Consider the following 16,797-nt stretch of genomic DNA (forward strand, 5'->3'; position numbering starts at 1 on the left):
AAACTATCAGTAAACTTTAATATTTGAAAGATGTTATTGTTGCAACTAAGAATAGTCGTCATTTTGTATTAATGTAAGTTTGATAGCTCAAATGGTATATTTGCATTGAAGAGAGAAGTTCGGTTAAGATAGGTTTTTTGCTTGTACTGTAAAATGAATGATTTGTTAGTTCTCTTTTTACAAAAGAGTAGTGAATGAGCTAAACTATCTAGCAAAAATAGTGAACTTCCAACAAAAACCATGAATAGATCTAATGATCTCGTTTTATGGGCCATTCCAGCATTACATCTATGATTGGACCACCTCAAATGCTATGTCCATTTTTTGTAACATACTACTACTTAATCAAAATACTACTTAGGCCGTGTCTCAAAGCTCAAGTCTATACTACACACTAGTGACTAGCAACTAGATGACTTGTAGACTACACACTAGGGAGCTTTGGACATGCATGCTTGAATCATGGCCTTCTTTATAGACTATTTTTCTAAGAACCATGAAAATACGGTACAGTACTAAATTAAGAAGGCGGTGTCCTATTGCAGTTTCATTACGAATTATCAGCTGTTATTGTTGGGATATTGTATTTCTGCGATTAGCCGATTATGGATATTGAAAGCCGAAATAATTTTAAGCAGATATTATTTTTTATCTGTATTTGGTTTATGAGAAAGTCGCAATTCAGGAGACATAGACGGAGAACATTCCTAATGATAAAGAGAAGGCAAATACAACAAAACGCAAGACGAGACATATACTGTAGTATGGAATTCCTCAGTCGTGATGTTATTGCAATCCTTAGTGGAGATGATAGGAAAACTAAAGAACATATTCGCGTGACGTCCCAAACATTGTCGCTATTCTGCAATAAGCTAAAAAGGAAGTCACAAGGCTGGTCAGTAGAATTTGAGGTAGGCCTAGTCATGGATACCATATGGTATTTCTCAAAGAATAACTGTAGTAGACCTCTAGTTCACAAACTGGTTTGGTTTATAGGCAGTCGTGTTCCTCTATTGGATGGCTTGCGGTGCTTGTTTTCGTGTCGTCGCTTGTTGCTTCAATCTCCCGAGATCTACCACACACCGTCTCATAATGAGTGTACTGAAGCAAACAGTTGGGCTCCTGTACACAATTGTACGACATCCAATTGGGCCTGAGTTGGATGTTATAGGGGCTGGATTTCAGGAACTCTGTAGAAGTCCTGTGTTTTGCCAAGTTGCAGGTGCAATAGATGGATGCCAAATTCGTACCATGGTGCCCTCTGCCCTACATGACGAGTACATAAATCAGAAGCTGTACTACTCCATTCTTTTGCAAGGGGTAGTAGATAATAAAGGCATGTTTTTAGATATATTTGCAGCTTTCCAGGATCTGTGCATGACATGCGAGCTCTCAGGCATAGTTTATTTTATCGTCATGCAGCATATCCACCAGAAGGCCATTTTTTAATTGGGGACAAGGGGTATGGCTGCCTATTACACCCCATTGCTCTTGTTGCACCATATAAAGAACCACTAACACCTCCAAAACGCAGTTTTAACTTTCATTTGAGCCGTGGCCATTGTGTTGTGGAAAGAGCATTTGGTGTAATGAAAGCTAGATGGAGACTGATCTTTACCAAAACTCTAGAAGTTAGGCTAAAGACTGGTATTCAAGTTCTAGCAGCTGCTGTAGTCCTGCACAATATATGCGTAAGTGCTGGTGACATTCTTTTTGCTCCTGATAATCCTAACGAATTAAAAGTAGAAAGACATCCTCAGCATGATGAAGCTAGCGGAATGGAGTTTCGTGATCTCCTACTTCGTCTCCATATGCTTCATAGGAACCAAGAAGCAGTGGATGAACAGTGAGAACACACAATTGTATTGTGCATTTTAAAATAAAGTAAATTATAATCTCAGTCCTCCAATACAAATTGTTATGTCAAAGGAGATTTATGGTTGTATATGTTCACTGTATCAGATATAATATTCATTGTCATGAAATCCACATTGACATTATTTTAATAATTGTCAATACGGGTATTATTTTATTTAAAATTACATGTTGAAGTAGTTACATTTGTGTAATAGAAGTTAAATTGAAAATACAATTAACAACGTAAGCAATGAAAACGAAAATTATATGTTGAAGCAATTACATTTATATAAGAAAATTTAAATTTGAAATACAATTAATACCGTAAACAATGGAAACGAAAATTACATGTTGAAGCAATTACATGTGTGTATTTAAGAGAATTTAAATTGGAAATACAATTAACAATGTAACAAATGGAAACGAAAATTGTACTCGTATATTAAAGTAATATTACATTTGTATAAAAAAAAATTAAATTTAAAATACAATTAACAATGTAAGCAATGAAAACAAAAATTAGCGTGAAATTAAAACATATCTATTAGAAAAAGTTATTCATTTTGGGGGTGAGCTAAACAACCGTTCCATTATCGCAAATAAGCGATCAGTGTTTCGCTGCTCCCTCTCGTCTTGTTCTTTTAGATATTTTAGAAGTTCTTCAGTTTCTTCCTTTTCCTTCCTTCTGGGCCTCTTTCTCTGTGCAGTCGGTAGTATGCACCTTGCTTGGCTATCCTGTGATAAGGCAGGGATAGTCAAGGACGGGCCAGGTTGATCAGCAGGGGATTGGGGTAAATACGTTGAAGAGGCGAGAGAAGGAGTTGCATAATAATATGACACATTCATATCAGGTGTTGGAGAAGGAGAGAGGAAATGGGATGATTTGTCTAATGTGTTGGAAGAACAGTAGATTGAGGAGGTGTCAATTACGTAATGGAGGGTTAATACAGTGCCGCTCTGTGAAGAAAGAATCTAGAGCAGTGAAGTATGGCCAGCTGATAGGCGTAAGGGCACCATCTTCTGTACTGACGCCTGTCGGGGGTGTTTTAATTGTCTGCAACAGTTACATCAGACATGATTAATTAACTGTTTCAAAATTTCTTACACAGCAGTACAAATCTCACATTTTATCTCTGCCTCTGTGCAGCGTCATATTTGCAGTGGGGAGGAAAGGAGATGAAACGACTTCAGAATACCGTGTAAGTACATTATGTCGTTATTATATTATTGAATTATTTATTTTTGGTGCAAGGAACATCTCTATTTGATGTACTTATTTATTTATGTACACTTGCACAGACCCAGAAACAAAATTTGAGCCGCTGAGCATGCGCAGTATGTTATAACTGGAACTTCCAAAATTCAGATGGCCTACATTTTGTTTCTGGGTCTGTACCATCAATAAAAAACAATTTTTTTTAATAATATTTTTAATTTGCATAGTTTTTGTACGTAAGTACTTGCGCGGTATTCTGGAGTATATAGCGAAAGAGATAGCGAAAAATTGTAAGAATTTTTAATACACTGACACAACTAAGATAAGCCACTTGAAATTTAACGGTCACTGACTGGCAGAGATGTAATGAAACATCTGTACATTAGGCCTACTTATGTTGGTACTGCAAGGGTCAACTATTTTAGCAAACGGGATCGACACGAAATTTAACTTACCCTGTACTTAGCAGTAAGATTAGCTCATTTTTTTTCAAGTGATTTCTTCGTTACTACTGTCGGAGATAAATTCATTTCCTGAGCGATCTTTCTGGAAACATAAAAAAATGTAGGCCTAGATATTGTAATAAAATTGTGGAACCCGCACTGTCTTACACTCTTACACACTCAGGTCTACTTACGTGTACCCCACTGCAGCAGATCCTCGTTTCCCAGTGAACAGTTCATTAAACTTTATTCTAAGGTTTATGAACTGAATGGTACTGTTCTGAGTCCCTAGAAAAGAAACATAGAAAAATGAAGAAATATAAGAAATATTCAAAAGTTACCGATGAAATTTACGTTTCGCTATCAACAATCGAAATACGTGGAGAAAAAATATGAGTCTGAAATATCACAATATTTAAAAAATACAAAGAAGAAGACACTAACAATATCAAAGTTCAAAGTTAACGTGTTATTCTACATTATACTTACATTTTATTTCCAAAGTATCTTCAGATTTCAAAGCTTCGCTTGCTGATGAGGCGTCCATGTTTGTTTAGTGTACAAGTCAACAATCAAGCAAGCATATTCGTTCACTAGATACTACGGACTTGATTGCTATGTACTACGCGGCTTTGGATCATAACTTCTGACGTCACATCCGGCTATTTAGTCAACAATCTAGTTCACTTCAGCTGAAAATGTAGCTTTGAGACACAACCTTAATCTCTTTCACTTATTTAACAAACTGACATATATTCTGATAGTGCATTGTCTGTTTGTTCTTCTGTTCCATATGAAGTTTCAGTTGTTAGAATATTTTTGTAATTACATGGATATAAATACCATCCGAATTTATGTTAAAAAAAACTAACCAACAGAGTGAAAGGATTTTTTGATAACCAATTATAAAATCTAGTTTTAAAGCTTTTGATTGGTAACTTATAATATTGACTGGAAAGCTTATTACATATTTTCATCCCCATAACAGAAAAGTTTGTGTTAATCTTACATAATCTGCAGTATGAAATGTTAATTTGTTGACTATTTCTAATTTCATGATCATGTATATTGGCCACTAATAAGTAATTGTCGATATTATGTCGAGTGTAAAGGACTAGATATACAAATTTATAACTGTTAATATCTGTGATTGTATGAAAAGCAGTCGACAATGTTCAAGATAGTTTGATTTATATAACATTCTAATGGCTTCATTTTTCAAAATCAAGACACTCCCAATTTTAGTAGGTACCATTTCCCCGGAAAATTAAGGCATATATCAGATTATCGATTGAAAGAAAGAAAAGTAGGCACATCTTAAATAATTTTGAGAAACAGAAGTCTAGTTTCTGTAACAAATATAAAACTCTTGATAACTTTGTGCATATATATTCGATATGCCTTTCCCCATGTGTAACTAGAGACTATAAAAGGTCCTAGAAAGTTTGCATAGTTTTGTATGTTGTTATTTATTTTATGATTTAGGCTAAAAGTTATGTTGATAGTCTTTGATTAAGCAAGAAACCATTAGATTCAAACCATAAAGCCATCTGTGATAGAATATCGTTTGTAAGAGCATGCAATTCATTCAGAGCTGAGTTAGAACATAGGAAAGTAGTGTTATGAAGATAGGTTCTAAAAATATTCAGTGTATTTTCTCATATATCATAGAATTCTAATTTAAGTAAAATTAAATTGTGATCAATGCAATCAAAAGCTTTGGTGAGATCACAGAATATAGCATTAACTGGTGACCTATTTTCAAAATTTCTGTTAATAAAAGCTCTATTGCATCATTTATTGATTTGCTTTTTCTAAAGCCAAATTGATTATTATTAAAAAGATAAGAATGTTCGAACTAATCATAAATTTGATCGAAAATTACATATTCAAATATCTTAGCACTGGAATTATAGAAATTGGCCTGTAACTACTTGGACTTGATCTAGTGCCTTTTTTAAAAATTCGGATTACTTTCGAAATTTTTAGTTGATCGAGAAATCTATCTTGTTTTAGACAAACATTGATCATGTTTGTAATAAGGATATAAATTGCATTTAGAACTTAAAAAAAATCATTTGATATATCATAAGCATCTTTTGAATTTAATTTTTTCAAGGTTTTTATAATGTTCCGCATCTCCTCAGTGGTGACCTCTCTCCATTTGGAAGTACTTAAGATTTTGTCATTTCTGGTTAGTATTTCCATAGAGAATAGCTCGAGGAGTTGAATTTTGGATTTGATTATGTCCAATGAATCGATGAAATATTCATTAAACTCTTCAGGGCAGAGGACAGATGTTGATCACCTAAAAGTCTACTTAAAATGATCAATAAAATGTCCTTAAAGTAATGGAAAAATGGCATGAAATGAAAAGAAAATGACATTTAAATATTATTCAAAGTACTTGCGCTACAACTTCTTAAAAATTAATCACCTTGTTTTAATGACTGCCCTGCAAATCTCGGAGAGAGGACGCAACTTCCTGGAATTTGACTAAGATGAAGGAAAAGGGCATGCAACAAAATGAAGGTTTTAAGAGTAAACTATGGATTTTTAATGAGGGTTTACAATGTGTTTCAATCAGAGATGGTCCATGTGAGTGCCTTGATTCTCTGTCTCCTCCTTCCCTCTTCACTTTCGTTACCAGACTTTCCAGATGAGGGAGCGCAAATGACAAAACAAATTGTGGGTGCAGCGTGATTCTTGCAGTCTTTGTGTTAAAAATACTGTCTACTACATACATCCTTTTCTAACCATATTGGGGACACAACTTCCCATTGTCCAGGAAATGGTGAAAGTTTCCCCCTTCCAAACATAAATTCTAAAGACACCCTCATATCGACAAAAGAACAGGAGCAGTCAAAGCCTTCACTTAAACTAAGCTGTTGTCACACATTTTTTATTACTTCCTTAGTGTGAGGTGAAAGCCTTCAGTGGAATGAGGGATGGACTTTAGAGTTTGTTCCAACTCAAACTTCACTGTTATTCACTTATTCAGTAGGTAATAATTACTACTCATCTACATGCTTAGAAAAAGATTTAACAGGCCTATCTGTAAAGAAGAAAGGAAAATGCATTCCAAATGATCTAAAAGTTCTTTAAAGTATTAAAAATGACCAAAAAGTGCTGAAAAAAAAATATAAAAATGACCTGTTAGTTCAAAAACGTAAATAAAAAAATGCAATATAAAAAATTATTTTTTTTATGTTGATATTAACATAGAAAGGATTTCTATATTAATAGGCATTATCCTAATGTGAAAAATAAGATATCTTTTCATCAACATGTGCCCAGTGTTGCCACGACCTACTCAAGAAAATCAGGAAAAAATCATCGAAAAAAACAAGGAGATAACAGTAGATTAATTAACAATTAATTTCCTCATTCTGTTATATTAATTACAAAACAATGTATACTATAAAAATATGATACTGTTGTATTACTACACAATACATCCCCACCAGTGAAATGAACAATTTTCCTAATGTAACTACAGCCATCTCTAGTCAATTTATGTAACTAAGTCCGTCAACACGTGCAACAATACACAGAATATGTTTGGTAGAACTTTCGTGGATTCATCGGCAATTTGCATTATCTTTCTGTGTTTTCCACTCCCGTTATATTTTTGACAATAGCTGTAGTTTTTGTACGCCCACAAGTTACCTTTCTCGCAGTTTTCGAATCTGGACAAATAGACTTAATTAGTGCTGGTAAGTGCTCCATAATATTGATCAATAAATTATGTTCTAGCTACTACAAAAACAGATTGGTCTCACTTCTGCTTCTCTCGCCATAGTGTTTATTTTTGTAAAATCACTTGTAAAACCCGATTGTTTTTTGTCTTTTCAAATGCTTTGTGTTTCTGCATGCATTTCCAAACCTATAGGGGTGGAAGATGACCGATGCACCAAAATTTAAAAGGTGGTTCTACATGTTACAAGTTTCCTTCGATTAAGCACCTTTAAGCAGAAAAAAATAGTCTTAGCCCAATGTTTACAGCGCTCTATTGCAGTAATGGCCTGGGAGAAATGATTGATTGCTATACAAGTAGAGACGTAAAAATAATCTTAACAGTAATGTACGGTATTGATTCTTATTTTACAAATTAAACCGTTTAGTCATGAATTAAATCTTTCAGCTAAGCGGACTGCCGTGTGTCACTGAGTACAGCTGAGGAGGAGGGGAAGGTAAGGAGTGCAGGCCGTGCTTGGTAGAGTTATTGCTGTAGCCGTGATGTTGCCAAATGTTTCATAGAAACTTAACGATTTCATCTAAAATAGTGAATGTTTGAGAAAAAACTTATTTAGATTTTTCAAGTCTCTCCTCATGATCTATTACCAGTTTCATTTTAGTGCAGTGGTTACCTTCCACTCTGTATATTGTGTGTGTGTGGGTGTGTGTGAGAGAGAGAGGGAGGGAGGGGGGAGAGAGAGAGCGAGAGAGAGAGAGGGAGGGAGGGAAGGAGGGAGAGAGGGAGAGTGGGAGTGTGTGAGAGTGTGTGTGTGTGAGAGAGAGAGAGAGAGTGAGTGTGTGTGTGTGTGTGTGCGTGCGTGTGTTTTTTTTTTGTTTTTGTTTTTTTTTTAAATCCGAGCATAATATCACTGGTGACTTTAGTATGCCCCAAAGGCAGGAGAAATTCGAACTTTTGACAAAGAAATCAGTAGAGCAGTAGAGTCCATGGAAAAACAGGAAATCTCCTGCTAAATCAGTAGGTATGGCAACACTGCATGTGCCCCCTAATTATGATTGTTTAATTGGTTTTGAGTGGTACTGGAACTTTGTCTTTTTATCAGATTCCAACCAGTTTTACACTTATTATCGGAGTTTTCAATTAATTTAGTATTAAAATCCAGTTTTGCTTCAGTTAAGTGGCTTCTGTATTGTTTCTTAATTTTTTTTTAACTGCCAGCAGGTCAGTCCCTTATACATTTCATATAATATTAGTAATTGGGTTTTCATCTGTTTTGATTCTTCAGAGTGTCATTTGTTTTTATGTTTTTTTACTGTTATTTAGTTTTACATTCTTCACTTCGAATGATAAATTAAAGTTTTCTAAAATCAAATTTAAAAATGTATTAAAGATTTGAGCAGCATTTGGCTCTGTAACATTAAAAATGGATTCCCAATCAATATTGTTTATATTACAACAGAAATTTATTACTCTTTCAGTGGTAAATAAACGTTTTTAACCATTTTAGGCTGTTTATGTCCACTTTTCAAGTGAATATTTAATTGCAACATTAAACAGAGTGGTCGCAATGGAAAATTATTTCTATTTAAAACTGGTTTAACAATGTGTACACATCTTCTAGTGCCCAATATTCTAGTTTTTGAAAATTAATTTTAAACATTCTCTCCAGTCTCCTCCAATCTTCCTTCGCTCGTTGTTGTTTTAATTCCATGAATCCATTGTAGTACCTCTCAGGCTGCAACCGTTCCAACACTTTTTTTGGTAATCGTTCTTCACTCATTCTTTTTACATGACTGTACCATTGCAATTGCTTATATTGTACATAATCCAGTATTGAATTTTTTACTCCCATTTTAGATTTTATTACGTTTCTAATTTTGTCTTTTTTTTATATTAAAGCCGGTCTTCTCCAAAAGTCCATTTCCATAGCTAATAATTTAGAAATTGTTTGATGTTTTAGCTGCCAAGTTTCTGTTCCATATGTTGCTATGCTTCTTACTATTGCTCTAAAAATTTGTGATTTATTTTCTTTGGTAATACTTCTGTCCCAGAGAATACTGTTTAAGGTTGATATTGCTAATTTTCCCATTGTTATTCTTGTTTTGATTTCATGATCTTGTTTCCCATCTTTGGCAGTTATTACTCATTATTATTATTATTATTATTATTATTATTATTATTATTATTATTTACCTGAATATCATTATTATTCCTGCTATTTATGAAAATATTATCGAGGCATGCTTTTCTTCTCGGAGTATAATTTCTAGGATAAAAGTTAAATTGTCTTAATAGATTTAATACGTCAGTTACAGTTGTTCTATCTGTTGAGATATCAAAATCAGAATTTAAATCTCCCCAATTATTATTGTTGTTGTTTAGTCAACTGTCCGAAGACAGGTCTGAACCCACAAGTGATACCAACAAGGCACCACTTATGAGGCAACTAGGTCAGGCGATAATGGGGGAGGGTGGCCAGTTCCTTTCCCTCTCCATTGCATACAGCGCTGATTAGCTATATTTTACACTAGTCAGACTTTAGATGCATACAAACAAATTGTTCTTCCTCTGACACACACATATCGTCAAGGAGATGTACTGCCTGATAATAGATGTACATATCAGCCAGAACCTCAATCAGAGTCACTCCCCCGATTACTACTGTTTATTGTATACATGTGTGACGCTAGAATGGAGCAAAGAATGAACGTGAATTTTTGTGTTTGACTTTTCAAAAGTGCCACAGAAATGTTTCAACTTAAAAAGCAATACAGTATTTTGAATTCAATCAAGTAGAAAATAAGCTTAACTCTTACATAACAAAAACTACTTTTTTTTTTATTAACAGAAGTTGTCTGCTTCCTCAGTCTGGGTGCACTGCAGCCTTTTGGTTTAGTTTGCTTTGCCTAGTAATTCTTTTGATGAATCGTTTCGTAACCTCTTTGTTCTATACAAGATACCATAGATTCTTAATTGAAAAGAATCTAGTTCGTTTTAATTATATAGTAGTGTTCGAAAATATATCATGGCATTGTGATTTAAGCAAGATCCTAAACTAGTTCATCTTTAACAGAAAAATGTAATATATGTTCTCGGAGTATAATTTCTAGGATAAAAGTTAAATTGTCTTAATAGATTTAATACGTCAGTTACAGTTGTTCTATCTGTTGAGATATCAAAATCAGAATTTAAATCTCCCCAATTATTATTGTTGTTGTTTAGTCAACTGTCCGAAGACAGGTCTGAACCCACAAGTGATACCAACAAGGCACCACTTATGAGGCAACTAGGTCAGGCGATAATGGGGGAGGGTGGCCAGTTCCTTTCCCTCTCCATTGCATACAGCGCTGATTAGCTATATTTTACACTAGTCAGACTTTAGATGCATACAAACAAATTGTTCTTCCTCTGACACACACATATCGTCAAGGAGATGTACTGCCTGATAATAGATGTACATATCAGCCAGAACCTCAATCAGAGTCACTCCCCCGATTACTACTGTTTATTGTATACATGTGTGACGCTAGAATGGAGCAAAGAATGAACGTGAATTTTTGTGTTTGACTTTTCAAAAGTGCCACAGAAATGTTTCAACTTAAAAAGCAATACAGTATTTTGAATTCAATCAAGTAGAAAATAAGCTTAACTCTTACATAACAAAAACTACTTTTTTTTTTATTAACAGAAGTTGTCTGCTTCCTCAGTCTGGGTGCACTGCAGCCTTTTGGTTTAGTTTGCTTTGCCTAGTAATTCTTTTGATGAATCGTTTCGTAACCTCTTTGTTCTATACAAGATACCATAGATTCTTAATTGAAAAGAATCTAGTTCGTTTTAATTATATAGTAGTGTTCGAAAATATATCATGGCATTGTGATTTAAGCAAGATCCTAAACTAGTTCATCTTTAACAGAAAAATGTAATATATGTAGAATTGATTCTAAGTTTGCTGTGAAAATCAATCACAAGTCTTCTGAGCCCACATATAAATGCATTTTTACTTATATTTAAGTCATGAATTAGGAATTAAATGCTAACATTTTACTTTTCAACAGGACAAAACATTTGGCTTAAAGAACAAAAAAGGAGCTAAACAACAACGTTTCATCCAGCAAGTTCAGCATCAAGTAAAAAGTGGAGGAAATGGCAAGAAGACTGAAGACTTGAAGAAGATTGAGAAAGAGAAGAAGCTGAAAGACCAGAAGGAAATGAATCTGCTCTTTAGACCCGTGGCAACACAGAAGGTGGAAAAGGGTAATATGCTCTTTAGTTTGAAGATGTCATTAAGGTACAAAGTATAGTCTGATCAATGTTGCTTACTTGTTCAAAATAATACTAAAAGTAATCATATAATCTGAGGAAAAACAAAATTAGTTTCTTATTCTGGTGCAGCAATCGGGAGATACTAAAGTTTTAAATATTGTTATTTTAAAATTTTATTTCTTTGGAAATATTTTTACTGATGTAAATATTCTGTAGTAATTGTGTGGATATGGATATAATCTGGTAGTTATGTTTTGACATTCACATGAATTTTTAAGTTGAATTTTTACAGATTAACTTGATATAAAATTGTTATATAAAAATTAAGTTTATTGATTAAATATTTGTTTTAAATGAGCCTGAATTACTAATCTATTATGTGATAAATATGCTGTTTAAACATTATGAGAACGACCTTATTAATCTATTCTAGGGAATTAAATAGTACATATCTTAAGACAAATAAATGAGAAGGAAAAAGGGAAAGAAGAAAGTGAGGAAAATAAATTGAATGAGATGTTTCTTCTAAATGTTTTTGAAGTACGATGCACATCTTTATCATTCTGTGTGAAGAGATTTTAAGTATTTTAGTATGGTAGGATTAAATATACCCACAAAAAATAAGGAACACAGATATGATGAGTTATAAAATGTATATCAAAGGATTGGACATAACACAGATTGAAAGGCTAAATACAATTTAAGTGTTCACGAAAGTTGCTGTTCATAGCAAAGAATAGTACAACGTGACCTTACCTTGAATAAAAACTTCTTAATTCCAAAAGATTATTTCTACTAATGTTGTGCTAACAAAAATGATGTTAATGTTTCAGGAACAGATCCAAAATCTGTACTGTGTGCGTTTTTTAAACAAGGACAGTGCACAAAAGGCGATCGCTGTAAATTCTCTCATGATCTTGCTCTTGAACGGAAGGCTGAGAAACGCAGTGTTTATTGTGATATGAGAGATGAAGAAGGAGATGACACAATGGAAAACTGGGATGAAGAGAAATTGAAGGAAGTTGTGGAGAAGAAGCATGGAGAGGCTGAAAGGAAAATGCCACCTACAGATATTGTAAGATTAATATTAGTCGTTTCTGTATGGTTAATAGAGCATGAATAAATGTAGTGAATGCAGTCTTAAATGAAAGTGTTTTGCTTAAGGTTAGCAAGGTTAATACATAATGTTTTATACTACACCAAATTAAACAACAATATTTGAAGGGTTCAGAGCCATAGTGGACCAAGCACCATTTATTAAAAACAGAGAAAGCAAGGGTTAAAGTTAAGTGAATACCATAGTTTAATAAAGATTGACAAATCATTTAGTTTTAATGTGTATACTTTGTATTACTTGCTATATATGTTTCCATTGAATTATGGTAATAACTTCATTTTAACCCTTATTTTCTACAGTTTTAGTAAATGGCGCTTGGCCCATTATGGTTCTGAACCCTTCATTTATATGAAATATTATGAACATATGTATGTTGTTATTCAAAGTAAACATTAATTTTATTTCTGTGTATAGACCCAGAAACAAAATTTGGGCCACCTGAATTTTCCAAGTACCATTTATAACATATTGTGCATGCTTAGTAAGCACTGAGGATGTGCAGTATGTTATAACTGGAACTTGAAAAATTCAGGTGGCCCAAATTTTGTTTTTGGATCTGTACATCATGGTACAGATTCCACTTAAAAAATAATGGAAATGTATATGGAATTTGTCAAAATGTGAACAGGAACAGGTAGGTTGACCATGGAGTGCATATACAGAATGATTCTTATGGTTGTACACGCATTTTCTGAATACTGGCTTCCAGCAAGCATTATCATGGAAGCTGTGACTGTGCATGGAAAAAGGGGCCTGTGTCTGTAATAAAAGAACAGCTATTATCAATAAGTGGAATTAAAAAAATGAATTTGACTTACCACATTGCAGCAGCTGCGCGGAAGATTCTCCATAACATAGACACAAGTGTTGTAGTGTGAGATGATGTTCCTATTTATCCTTGGTAATTCTTGCAATTTCTCTGCTAATTGAATCCTTCACGCGTTAACACTGTACTGAACCTATCATTTTGAATTTAATCACTAATTTGTGAATTCTGGAAAGTGTTGAAACTTGCATGTATGGATAAGTCTGAGCATGTATGGGCAATCATCCAATTCAGACATACCTCCCGGAGGTAAGTCTGCACAGGCTTGCCTCCAGGTAAATCTTTGCGTGTATGTGGCCCTATATGAAACAATTTGCTATAATATTTAATACATCATTGTTGTCATAGCAATTTCTTTCTTCATACCATGATATCAAACTACCCATCATTACAAATTTTGTGTTATTCCTTTATTAATTGTTTTATAATGCTGTCATAAAAAATAACGTGTGAAACATGTTTATAATGTTACACAGTTATTGCACTCATCAAAATGAGAAAACTTGCTTTGCTTGTTTCCTAAACATTGACTCGTGCCATAAAATATTACATTATAAACCTATTTCATAACAATTGTACTATTTTTTGGCCAATGTATCTTCTGCCTTATTTTCGTTACTGATTAACTATTAAGTTATTTAAATTAAATAAATAACGACTTCATTGTGTTAATATTTTAAATGATGTTGTTATTATACCTGATTGACTAGTTTCGATGTTAATTGCATCATCTGAATCCTAGTGAGTTTTAGCTCTATCTTCTGGTTTCCTGTTCTTGTGGGGGGGAGGAGGGTAATTATTCTGCAGTTAGCTAGTGTTCATTGTAATATGGTTCTTTTGTTCAGTTTTTGCAAATTGTGACAACATTTTAGGATGTTAAGTAATTCTGGAGGAGATCATGGATTTTCTTGTTGCTGTTGAAAATGTTTGTGGAAAGAAAAAAAGTAGTTCTTGTGTTACAATTTTTATTATGTAATTAATTAATTAGGGTTATTGAATAACGCGAATTTATGATATTTCATTATAGACTGTAAGTTGAATGGAACTGTTACTGAAATATTTGAGATTTCGTGTCTGAAAATCTTCCAGATTTATTCTGGAACTATTATTAACTCAATCTAAAGGATTGAAGCTAACTCACCATCACTAGGTGAGTACCTACGAGGGTTAGATATAGAGGAAAAGGATAGAGGAAATGATCTCCTAGGCCTCGAATGCTCTAATACCATCAGAGTCGAAAAGAACAAGAGTTAGCCAAGGGAGGCTGGATAGGAAAGAGCAAAAGGAAAGAAAAGGGAGGCTGATACTAGAAAAGAGAAGAGATCAGTTTCGGTCATAAGCCCACCAAGCTGACGAGTGCTGTTTGGTGGGTAGCCCATTCTGTTAGTTCATTTTGCATAAGCAAAATGGTAACAGCTGCACCACGAGAAGGTAGAGATTAGACACTAGGTTATTGTTTAGGCTGGTTCCATTAAGTCCTCAATATGGACAATTAATGGGTCTCCTTCCTGTGTTTGACAATAACCCTTATAGTGAAACATAGTAGAACACGTGTTGTCAGCAAATAGCTGGATACGCTACGAAGATAGATTCTGGAACTATTTCGAAATTCAGGAACTATTTTAATACAGCTTAAAAAAGTGGTTGCAGGACATTTATAAATATTGCACAGTTTTTAATTGAAGTTAAACTATAAAAAATAATTCTCACAGACTTTATTACCGGTATATGTGCTTCATGCAGATTACAAAATAAATAGACTGCTATTGTGAATATTGTTATGAATTTATACTTAGGTACCTACATTGTTACATAAATCTGTTTTGAATTACAGTATAAGGGTTACACTGTTGTGTTAGTATTTTGTATTCATTTCTTGATTTCTTTCATTCAGATATGTAAATTCTTCCTTGAGGCTGTTGAGAAGAGTAAATATGGTTGGTTCTGGCAATGTCCCAATGGAGCAAGTTGCATCTACAGACATGCATTACCACCTGGATTTGTTCTGAAAAAGGTGAGCAGAGAGAAAAGTATGAAACATTTAAAGAAGCAAATTAGTTTGTATACAGTAGACTTCCTTGTAACTGGCACCAAAGGGACCAGGTTGGCTCCGGATACGAGATTTTGCCAGATAATTGCATAAATATTTTTAAAAATTATCTGTTCATATTTTATGATGCCAACTCTTGAAACTTCAGTCATGTGAAGCTTATTTCTAAGTCACTTAATCATAACTAAATATGACATAAAACTGTGTGGTTTTTTTTTTTATTAAAACAAATCACACTAATAATAATAGGTTTGAATATTCATTGAATATGTAAGTTTGTGCGAATTTCCTAATGTGGCAACACCGGGGACCTGTAGTAATGCAGCAGATTTAAACTTTTTTTTTTTGACCAGCAAAAAGTGTCCTTTTTTTTGGTATTGCAGGTTAATTGGTGCCACTTATGAGGGATTTTACTGTAATATGTTTACACGAGTCTTTCAGATTATACTCAAAGTTGTGTTACTGAATTTTTAATTAATTTAACTTAATTAAGCAGATTTAATACAAAATATTGTTGTCAAATACAAGAATGAAGCAGGAATTCAGATACAGAGACTTCTCCATTATTCTATTGAAATGTTTATAAAGATGTACCAATATGATGGTTTCTATATCAAGTTGACCATTTAAGTTAATAACTCAAATACCTAATAAAAACGAGACGTTTTTGAAAGAAATATTTGAAATGGACGTTAATCAAAGGGGAAAGCAAACTGCATTGTTTACATTATATTTGGAGAACGTTTTCAAGGTCATTTGAAGATGTTTAATTTTTTGAAAGGGAAGTCTGTAGTTTTTATTTTTCAATCTCATTCCTCTGTATAAAAATATACAATGTTTGTGTAAATAATTTTTCAATTTAGTTGTACCAGCTACTCCAGAAAACATGTAAGAGTACATATGAAGTGCTTGTGTGAATATTGAGAACGAAGTAATTTTAATACACATCAATCTTTCCTTCAAAGAGTTTTTATAATACAAGTTTAGATGCTTATGAAATGTATATACATTTTTACTTTTGGAATATCTGTGAAACTATGCGCTAAATTGCAAAATGGTTTATATAAAGCATGCCTATTTTTGTACGAGGTATGAGAATAAAAAATTAAAACTGTAAGGATCCATTAAAAAAATAGATTGACCTTCAAATGACCTTGAAAATGTTCTCCAAATACAACATAAATAATGCAGTTTGCTTTCTTCCTTAAAGTCAATTAACTTTAATTTCAAATACTTCTTTCTAAAATGCTTCATTTTTTAGATCTTTCATATTATCAACTTAAATGCTTCACCCAGTATATGTGTAACACTGTTACAAGTTGCCAACA

At 33.4% G+C, this 16,797-nt stretch overlaps 1 protein-coding gene and 1 long non-coding RNA gene across 3 annotated transcripts in view; one reads left to right on the forward strand and one right to left on the reverse strand.

Annotated features, from left to right (window-relative positions):
- LOC138713428 (zinc finger CCCH domain-containing protein 15 homolog) overlaps nt 1–16,797 on the forward strand; it is a 46,752-nt gene that overhangs the window by 2,026 nt on the left and 27,929 nt on the right. Inside the window, exons 2-4 of the mRNA XM_069845522.1 lie at nt 11,269–11,467; nt 12,310–12,551; nt 15,314–15,433. Coding sequence (XP_069701623.1) covers nt 11,269–11,467; nt 12,310–12,551; nt 15,314–15,433 — 561 coding nt within the window. The remainder of the gene's footprint in view (nt 1–11,268; nt 11,468–12,309; nt 12,552–15,313; nt 15,434–16,797) is intronic.
- LOC138713431 (uncharacterized) overlaps nt 15,186–16,797 on the reverse strand; it is a 39,850-nt gene continuing 38,238 nt past the window's right edge. For both annotated transcript variants that reach the window (XR_011335864.1, XR_011335865.1), the window contains one exon: nt 15,186–15,424. This is a non-coding gene — a long non-coding RNA (uncharacterized lncRNA). The remainder of the gene's footprint in view (nt 15,425–16,797) is intronic.

The sequence above is a fragment of the Periplaneta americana genome, chromosome 14, assembly GCF_040183065.1.
Source record: "Periplaneta americana isolate PAMFEO1 chromosome 14, P.americana_PAMFEO1_priV1, whole genome shotgun sequence".
Lineage (NCBI taxonomy): Eukaryota > Metazoa > Arthropoda > Insecta > Blattodea > Blattidae > Periplaneta > Periplaneta americana.